We start from the raw sequence: 9,941 nt of genomic DNA, 5'->3' as shown, positions 1-9,941 counted from the left end.
AAATTAATTAAATAGGCATTAGATTTTAATACGGTTTCATATTCACAATACTGCTTTAAACTCCCGGAACAAAAACAAAACAGTGACCTACATAAATCAGCTGTCATGATTGGTGGAAATCAGGCCCCAATAGCGTGCACGTGCATGTTCAGGCGATGTCCAATGTGCGTCCTACCGTACTACAAAGTATGCCTAATACACGCAGCTTTGAGGCTTCCCAGCTACCATATACACTATTTTCATAGCATACTGTTTAGTACGGCAGTACGTTGCCTTGTACGTAGTTACTGCGCGTGCTTCTATACATGGTGAAAGGCGGCACCACATGACAAGTGACAGACGTGCGTTTTGACCAATCGCCTGACGAGTTTCCTGACCCATGGAAAGTACTCAAGAGGAAGCGAGTAATGCTTGAACGCTGACGCAAAAACAAAATTAAAAAGACCAAAATTTGGAAAATTGCGTTTCATGGAGGGAAATAAATGCAAACTATTTATTGTTTTGCTGTGTTAGAGCTTCAGGGCGCTTACTTCGACACGCAGCTCGGTAAGCAGTTAGTTCCGCCATGACACATCCATCAACATCCACAACATTAGCCAGAGAATGAAAGTAATCTAGCATGATTTAAATTGTGTGTGTTTGCTAGATAATTATGGTTTCGGTGTTGTTTCTAATGCTTGCTTATGTTGTGTATCTTCAGAAAGAGTGGGCTGTACATAAATAAGTAACGTTGATGTGGTGTAATTTATCCTGGGATTAGCTAGCTAGCTCGTTGGCTTGTGAGATGTCACTGTCTCGCCACCCGTACTGATTGACCCGATTCCTTTTCAAAGAGGAAAGAGGTATTACATTTCAAGTCTAAATGATAGCTAGCTAGCTAACTAATGATCCTGATTGCAGAGTGGTTGTGTGTATTTTACCCCAGAGCTGCTGGTGGTTTTATATCTATCTCAAGACTACTAAGAATAGCACCAGAATGAGTCATTGTGTCTGAATTTTATTGTGGTTTATCCTGGGCGTTGACGTCTTTTGTGCGTCTTATTTATGATCCCTAATGCGACGATGATTAACCTCACTGCCCATACAACGCTGGTATTGGCTAAGGTTTTTTTCTTGTTAAAACTGTAGCTGGTTTTCATAGTGCTGGTGCTATCTTTCTGATCCATTATGTTTAATCTGTAGGCAGAGCATTCCAAGGGTAGAACTGCTTTTTCCTGATGTCTGCTGAAGCTTCTGATGGGAACGTGGTGCCGGAGACCAGTCATGCCCCTCCAACCCCCAGCCATGGCGTAGAGAAGAAGGTAGGACCAGGTCTGGCTGGCAGTAAGTATGTGAAGCTGAACGTTGGTGGATCCCTGCATTACACCACAGTCCAGACCCTCAGCAAAGAGGACAGCCTTCTCAGAAGGATATGTGACGGCAGTATGGAGGTGACCATCGATTTAGAGGGTGAGCCAGTGTGTAACTTGTGGTCATTGTGATAAGGTTTGGTTCTGTTTTCCTAGAAGGTGTGTACTGCAGTTAAAGCAGGGGTTCCTAAAGTAGAGGTAGCTTTATACCGACAGGGTTGTAAGAGAAACTCAATCTCACATTTTGTTTCATCTAAACATTTCTATGTAAAAATTACAAAGTAATGACTAAAAAATGATAAAAATGATATAAAAATTAATAAATACATTTACAATGGAGATGAACCGGTTAATCAGCCAGTGACCAGAATAGACTGGTTTTCAGTTTGACTGGCCATGACCGGTGTTGGGCAGATCAGCCTCAAATATAACCTATTCTTTACCGAGCGCAGAAGCTTCTGAGTGGCACAACAGAAGCCCATTTTTCATAGCATTTCATAATTAGTAAAAGTGAATCAATCTGCCTTTTTCTTCAAACTGAGATTAATCCAATTAATCTCAAACCCACTCATTAAAATTTACACAAGTCTCAAAACACCACGATCGCAAATTAGTTAAAAAATGTCACTGTCAAGTTAACTGTTTGAGACTTTGGATGTATTTGAGAAGGTAAAACGTCACCCCTTTTCATAATCCTACATAACTTGCACTCTGAAATATTTACACATTTTCATCCTGTGTGGGAGGAGAGAATTATTTGCTAAGTTGTTTAAAAATAATTATAAAAGAGATATTGTATGTGATGCTCAGTTGAATGTTAACTGTTGTATTAAAATTTATTATGAGTTTTAATTAATTGAAAGTTATTTTGTATTGTTTAAATGCTGCACTTGTTTTTTTAAATGTAAATTAATATTATAAGGAATTGGCTACATTAAGTTAATCATTAAATTATTTTAAACCTTTTTTATTAAATATACGTATTTATTTTATTTTAAAAATTATTTTAAGTTTAATGATTAATTAAATGTAGCCCATTCCTTATAACATTTGTGACCCTGCAGAGGAGAAGCGGTATAGAGAATGAGTGAGAGTGATGGGCAATGTGAGATTAAGCCAGATTTTTTTTTCTATGATATGCCAAGGGTGCCAATTATGTTTCCATTTAGGTATTAATAATGATATTAATCAGTAGTGAATTAACTGTATATTTATGAGAGCCACTACATATTAGCTCATGTCTCTGTCAATTGCTGGATGAATCTTTGTGGAATTGCAGCTTAGTTTTGAACTTACGCCAATTAATATGTGACTGAGCTTTTTTTAAAGATACCTAGAACATTTTGACCCTCATTCTTGGGCTAAAGACAACGACTGTTTTATGGGTTACGGCTATGCACTGTGTAGCAAGTATTTAGCTTAGAGTTTCATCTTGGAGCATCTTCTCTGTCTCCAGGCTGGGTCGTGTTGGACAGGTGTGGACGTCATTTCCCTGTGGTGTTGAACTTCCTACGCGATGGCACAGTGCCACTTCCTGAGAGCCAGAGGGAGCTGGAAGAGGTACTGAAGGAGGCACAGTACTACAGAGTGCAGGGTCTCATCCAGCACTGCCTTTCCACACTGCAGGTCAGCCTCCTTGCACAATCGTACATCAATGCTCTAATCAAATATTGTAAAATAGATACAGGCAGCATGAGCTGACATACGTGGTGAATAGCGTGATCGGGATGACGTTATGTGTGCTCAAGGAACATTTGAATTGTGTGATTCACATTGTGTTGACATTGTGCATATTATACATCCAAAGGTTTGAAGACACTTGACTGTCACACCCACATATTAGCTATTTTCAAACTGTTTCTGGTTAGTTGTGTACACACAATGTCTTCAGTGTTTTTGTTTGCTGTGGCATTAAGATTTCCTTTTGCTTCAAATAAGAGACAAACACAATGCCCTTGTGCATGGTTCTGGTTCATGAACACATGGTTTTGCAAGGTTAAAAAAGAGTGGGAGCAGCAAAGCGTTGGGAGAAAACAATTCTGTGTTGGTTTTGGAACGGGCACATATGGGTGTGATGGTCAGGTGTTCACATATTTTTGTCCATATTGTCTACATGCAATACCATTTAAGCTAAGATTAATTGAAATAAATATTTCTCAATAAAAAATTCCACTTTGGTGGTGTGCAGAAGTTTTTCACTGCTCTGGATGCCAGTTCATGTTAACTGTTTCAGTGTTGAAGCTTTCAGTTAGTGGGGAAGGTGGCAACATGCCTTTCTAAAATTAAGATGTGTTAAATTAATGTGATAATTGTTTCTAAAGCCGCAGCCATTGTTTCAGCAAAAAAATGCTGGTAAAATAGTCATACATATTTTTTTTCACTTGTCTTACAGCAGTTCTCTTTTTGTTAACAGATATTAGGATGTCTCTTTTAAGGTGTAAATACTTTTTTTCAACCTGTAGAAACGCAGTGAGATCTATGAGGGAGGCTGTCGCATCCCCATGATCACCTCTGCCAAGGAGGAGCAGCAGATGATCGCCACCTGCAAGAAGGTGAAAAAAAAATGTTTGGCATTCTGTAAACACAGGCATCCACTGAGAAGTGCTTGTGAAGTAATCTTGCTGAATTATTTCGGAAATCTGAAATTTGTTTTAAATCTGTTTCAGCCTGTGGTGAAGTTGCAGAATAATAGAGGGAACAATAAATATTCCTATACCAGGTACTGTCAGCACATATACAATTAACCCCTTTATGCTATATGCTAAATGCTACTGAGGCTGGAAACGCATAAGTTATGTCATAGAGGTGTTTACTTTCGAGAACCCTTGGCTTACAAGTGGTGGGTGGGATGCCTTCTATTAATTTCCCGAGAATCCTGAGTATTGCTAACCAATTGCTGAAGCTCATGTACTGTATGTAGAAGATGGCAGAAAGCCCTTTCCTGAAAATGTGTTACACTGCGCTGTGTGAAACAAGTCTGACATATCGATCCTGCCGATTTTAAAGAACATGTGACCATGTACACAAAATGTTTTGTGTCCTTTCTTAAATGGAAAATTCAGTGGTATCTTCATAGAAAAACATGAACTTTAAAATTTTTTTTATGTTTTCTTTGAAACAGCATGTTATAGATTGCACAACTTTGTAAGTTACTTTCTCTCACTCAAAAATATCCAAATAAAATTTTTTTTAATCCATTTGAAAATGATATGATGGTTACCAACCTGCTAGGGCTTGCTAATCATATACTGGTAGGAAGCGGTATAAATTAATCAGAGTGAAGCACTATTGATATGCATGCCACCTGTTTCCCATGAGCAGGCATGATTATGGCTGATCAAGCTGAAAACTGACTACAGTGAAAACTCAGATTGCGAGTAACGCGGTTCCGCAAGACGAACAAAGAATTTTAATAAATTTTGACTTGGAAAACGTACAAGTCTTGGTTTCTGAGTACTGAGTATCATGTAGCACGCATGCGCTGCTTGTTTTGATGCCAAGCGTCACATGATCACAACTGAGCCAGTCTCTCTCTTACGCTGCGGAATTGTGGGTAATCTTCTCCCCTGCTGGGTCTTGCTGCTGGGTCTCTCACTGGTATAATCAACATCTGTGCACGTGTGTACTGTTTACTATAACACTGTGACCCTGTAAAGTGCAGGTTAATTTGTTTTATTTTCACTATATTTTGTGTTAAAGTGCCCCTATTATGCGTTTTCAAATATGATCTTTCATGCAGTGGGTCATGTAGCTGTATGTGAATATAAACTATCTGCCAAGTTGTGACGCCGACAGTGCACGATAAATTAAGTTTTTGTCTATAAAAAAAAAAAGTTGGCTCACATTCGCCCAAACTAGTCGTTGGCAATTCGAATCTTTTTCTGTTACGGATCCACGTCACTAAGTAACATATCTGCATAATGTCCGCCCACGTTCTGTGTCGCAAACAACTTGCCCACCCACAAACAGTACAATTTCCACGTGGATTAATGTTACATCATGTCAAGAAGACGCTGTATCCTGCGCTGTGAAAGTAAATTTATTTTATATCCCCTTCCGAAGAAAGAATCTCCAAAGAATGAGTGGCTAAAATAAATTTTTTCAACAACACCTCAGCAGTACATTCCCAATCTTGTGTTGTGTACTCGTCAATTTACTGATGACTGCTTTGATGTACACTTATGTCTAGTTTTGTGGTCCAGGGTCACATTTCTCTATATGAGGCGTTTAAAAATTAATCTATAGCAGAAACGTATTATACCTGTCTTACTTCGCGGCAGCATAGGTTTTCACATTCGCCTGGAATTCTGATATAGTTCCCACATGTGCACCTAATCAAATATTACACTGATGATGCTATCACATCTTACAATTAACTAAAGTTACCACACTCTTGTTAACATATGACATTTACCAATGAGAAACACTCAGTCGTGCTTGCGAAACAGTTTCTTGTCGATGTGCCACTTCAACCGTTTTATCGTCAGACTCTGGCTCTAATTGATAGGGTAAAATCGAGGCCATCTTTTCTATGTTTTGACAGGTCTTCAGAGCTGCTGTTCAGTTATGGTAATGGGCGTTTCGTTTTCCGACACACGCTGTAGCGGTAGACCAATCATAAAGGACCACGCCATCTGACCCATCACCGCAGTGAGGGTTAATGGAAAGGAGGGGTTTAGACAGACTGATTCTTCGAACTGCTTCACACGAGTCGTTTACGAATCATTTAGAAATGGGGTAAAATTAAATCTATTTTTGGAGAAAACTAAAGTGTTTTTTGACCTTGCATACATGTAAACCTGTTTTAAGAGACTCATAAAGCAATATTAGCAACCTTTAAAATGGCATAATAGGGGCATCTCAATTATTTTTTATGTATTTATTTTTTTGGGCTGTGGAATGAATAATTAGAGTTTTCATTATTTCTTATGGGAAAATTTTTATTGGTTTACGAGTGTTTTGAAATACAAATTTGCCAGGCCACAGTTGTGAATAAGAAACCTGTTCTTAATCTGTCTTGCCTGGTTAAATAAAGGTAACAAAAAAAAGAGTCCACTTTCTGAACGAATTATGCTCGTAATCCAAGGTTCTACTTCAGGACACGGGTCGATTGCCCAGTGCTTATTTACCTCTTAATACTACTAGTGAATAATACATGAGTGGTTTTTTAGGACTTGTATGTTATGAGAGTACCAATCATAAATTCCAAGGATTAAGTTAATTAATTTTATGTAGGACCTTGGAAGTGGCATGTCTAAATGAATGTGAGACGTTAACATGATGGGGGTGACTAAAATTATCCTTGTAGTATGTGCATAAAATTTCTAAAACTCCCTCATTGCTTTTTCAGCAACTCTGACGACAACTTGCTGAAGAACATCGAGCTGTTCGATAAACTGGGGCTCCGCTTCAACGGCAGAGTTCTTTTCATTAAAGATGTGCTCGGAGATGAAATCTGCTGCTGGTCCTTCTATGGTGAAGGACGCAAGATCGCAGAGGTTTGCTGTACCTCCATCGTTTATGCTACTGAGAAAAAACAGACCAAAGTAAGCAAAGACCATGCATACACTGGTTCACTGGTATTTATTTGCTTCCAAGTTTGATCTCTTATTTGTATGTCACTCACTTATCATTGTCTGTGGTTTGCTTTGTCCTCATAGGTTGAGTTCCCAGAAGCTCGCATTTTTGAAGAAACCCTAAACATACTGATCTATGAGAATGGCCGGGGGTCAGGCCATAGAGGCATGGGTTTATTGGACTCTGGTGGTGTGTCATCTCCAGGGGTGGGTCAGTCAGAAGAAGATGGGGCTGGTGCGGGGGGTGGAGACAGACGAGTGAGGAGGATCCATGTACGGAGACATATTATGCATGACGAGAGGGGGCACGGACAGCAGACTGTGTACAAGGACTAATCATAAGGATGGAGGGGGATTTTCTAAGCATATAGTAGTTAGATGAGCCTAATGGTACTATGACAGGAAAATTGTGAATAATTTATATGCAGGGACTCGTAAACGAGGATGGATGGGTGAGGGGGGGCATGATTGAACAGCGATGGGAATTGATCTTGGGTACAGTAACACTGCACTAAGAAATAATCTCAAGAGCCACAGTGTGGTTTCTTTTTATTTTATTTTTTATGAGGATGAATGGATATCATTCTTATTTTTTGCTTCGTTTTTATTTATTAATCTGTTTTATTTATTGTCCACAATTTTCAATTAAAAAAAAAAGAATACGCTTGAAATATGATGTGCAAGAATTGTGAATGCGTAATGGTAAACTGTGACGTTTGTCTGTGCGGATGTGTGTGCGTGTGTAGGATGATAGCAGCAGAGCGGTATTTACTTATGCATCATACATTAGTCAAGTATGTTCCTGCTAGTTTGGGCGCCGTCCTGGATGTTTCCTTCACTTTAAGTACCCCAACATAAGTGTTTAATGGCTTCTTTTATAAACACTTCAGTGTTTTTAACCTTCTCCTCTTTAACTGCGTCTGATTGCAACAGATAGGAATTTTCTGTCTTGGGGAAAAGCCTGGAAAACCCGTTCTGACAACGCATACCTATAATTAAAGTATAATGGCTAGGGGTGATTCCTGTAAAGTGAACATACAGAATGAAACTAGCCATTACATGATGATGATGGAGACAAACCTAAGTCTTAGAAAAACTGTTGATTTAATTTTCCTACAATTTCCCCAAATATTCTTTTTTTTCCTAGAAATCCCTATAATAATTCATAGCAGTTTAAAACATAATTTACGTATAGTACCTATGAGTAAGAGAATTTAGGTTTGAGTAAATGTTTATTGATGAAAAACACATATCCTTAGACTTCTGTTCTGAAAATGTAAATTTTGTAATCCTCACCTATATGCTACAGAAGGGATAGTTTAAAAACACAAGTCTTTCTTTAAGGAGGTTCTGTTCTGTTAAAAAATCTGCTGTTGAGCATGTTTTCAGGTTAAATCTTTAAAAGCCCAGTAAGCCAGTTGCTTAGCATCCCCAAAATGTGTGTAATTATGGAAATGTCTGACTATACACTTGGACTAACATGAAGTGAAAAGCCTTATAGATACACATTCTTGTAGATAGAACTGTAGTAACTGGCAGTACCATTTATAAGTGGATGACTTTGACTCTTGAAGATAACATGGATATAAGGACCAATTGCTAACCTGTCAAACTGCTGTAAATAGAATTTGAAGAGTTGTTGCAATAGACCACTGTTAGCTCTTAAGTGTCTCATGGAAATTGTTCTCGGAACCAGTGAGACAAAAATGTAATGCTTACCCTCTTAATTTTTTTTAAATTAAGGAATACATGTTAATATGCCCAGTATTATCAGAATTTTCTGACTGATATGAGATTGGTAAGCTTTGTTCGGTAGCATGTTATGCTGTCCATAACTAATGGTGGTTAATATTTTATCCATAGGTCTATTAATAAAAAACTTAAAAAAAATATGTTAATCATTTGTATGACTGAATGCTTTGCAAATTATTTGACGATATGGAAGACCTTGTAATAAAGCCAGTATTTATAGAAAAAAGCACAGTAGGCTTAAAAGACAAGTCTACTCAGAAATTCATTAAAAGTCTTCACAGTAAAAAATTCAAGGTGAATTTATTAGTGATTGTGGTGCTAATTTGTTGGTTGGCACTTTTATTATTTTTTTTAACAATCCAATGAGAAGCTAGTGTGTGCCAAGGTGACACTGATAGTATAGGCACAAAGGCAGTTGACCATAATAGTACCCCTATTGTAAAACTTAATCTTACACCGCTGTTAATGAGGTCATGAGGTAGAGTTGAGCAAGAAGAAAAGTGAGTTTTCAGTTAAGCGCCCCTAGGCAATATAACAGCATAGGTATGCGAATCACCTGTGAAATGTACAAGGTTTGTTCATAAATTGGTTTGGATTATTTTCACATACAGCTTAATTTAATCATCTACAGAATCAGCACTGATCCAGTTAAATGCCCCAAAAGAAATTATTTATTATTATAGATATTATTTACAGCATATACTTACATTAGAGTTGCTAAACTCTGAAAATTAAAAAAATGACATAAGGGATAGTGATCAAGTTTCACTGTTGGCTCCTAAAACAAAAAGAAAGGGGTTATTTTGTTGCTTATTATCTTACTGGTGTAATTTAATGTCATTTTACTGAGAAATCCAGCAAATGTTGGATTTAAAGGTCCTAAGTGCAGCATAGGTATATGACAGTTGTTGCTGAGTTATAGCAGAGATTAGACAGGTATGAGATGAGTGTGATGCTGTTGACTGCCATATTGTCACAAAAGATGTAACCTTATCTGTTTGAGGGAAGCAGTGATCTTTAACTTTAGTCATAGATGGTCAGTGTCCAATACAGTTATTTACCAACATCTAAACACCAACTGATCTGATTAAGTAACAGATTATTTAAATAATAATAATAATAATAATATTTGAATAATCTGTGTTGGAAGAATCATCCAGCCTTCCAAGACTGAAGTTGAAGAACCCTGCAGTAGAGTATACACCCAAGGCTGCATCAACTATTGCTGCATTGTTCTTTTCAGGCAAAGATGAGGCAAGTCCCA

At 37.8% G+C, this 9,941-nt stretch overlaps 1 protein-coding gene across 2 annotated transcripts; it reads left to right on the top strand.

Moving 5' to 3' along the window:
* The first annotated feature begins 363 nt into the window (after nt 1-363).
* On the top strand, nt 364-7,824 carry kctd13 (potassium channel tetramerization domain containing 13). 2 transcript variants are annotated; one of them, XM_053515305.1, is made up of 7 exons: nt 364-546; nt 1,183-1,449; nt 2,806-2,975; nt 3,812-3,901; nt 4,016-4,068; nt 6,700-6,895; nt 7,010-7,824. In XM_053515305.1, the coding sequence occupies exons 2-7, from the start codon at nt 1,218-1,220 to the stop codon at nt 7,259-7,261; spliced, it is 993 nt and encodes a 330-aa protein (XP_053371280.1). In that variant the 5' UTR covers nt 364-546; nt 1,183-1,217; the 3' UTR covers nt 7,262-7,824. The 2 variants fall into 2 exon arrangements, with proteins under 2 accessions (XP_053371280.1, XP_053371281.1); XM_053515306.1 differs by lacking the exon at nt 364-546 and adding an exon at nt 708-842.
* Nucleotides 7,825-9,941: the final 2,117 nt, after the last annotated feature.

This window comes from Clarias gariepinus, chromosome 16 (genome assembly GCF_024256425.1).
Source record: "Clarias gariepinus isolate MV-2021 ecotype Netherlands chromosome 16, CGAR_prim_01v2, whole genome shotgun sequence".
Taxonomy (NCBI): Eukaryota; Metazoa; Chordata; class Actinopteri; order Siluriformes; family Clariidae; genus Clarias; species Clarias gariepinus.
This window is presented reverse-complemented; position numbering and strand designations above follow the sequence as displayed.

Coding starts and splice junctions, on each gene's coding strand:
- kctd13 (XM_053515305.1), top strand. CDS start 1,218: ATGTCTGCTGAAGCTTCTGATGGGAACGTGGTGCCGGAGACCAGTCAT. Junction 2,976..3,811: donor ACTGCCTTTCCACACTGCAG/GTCAGCCTCCTT, acceptor TTCAACCTGTAG/AAACGCAGTGAGATCTATGA. Junction 6,896..7,009: donor CTGAGAAAAAACAGACCAAA/GTAAGCAAAGAC, acceptor TTGTCCTCATAG/GTTGAGTTCCCAGAAGCTCG.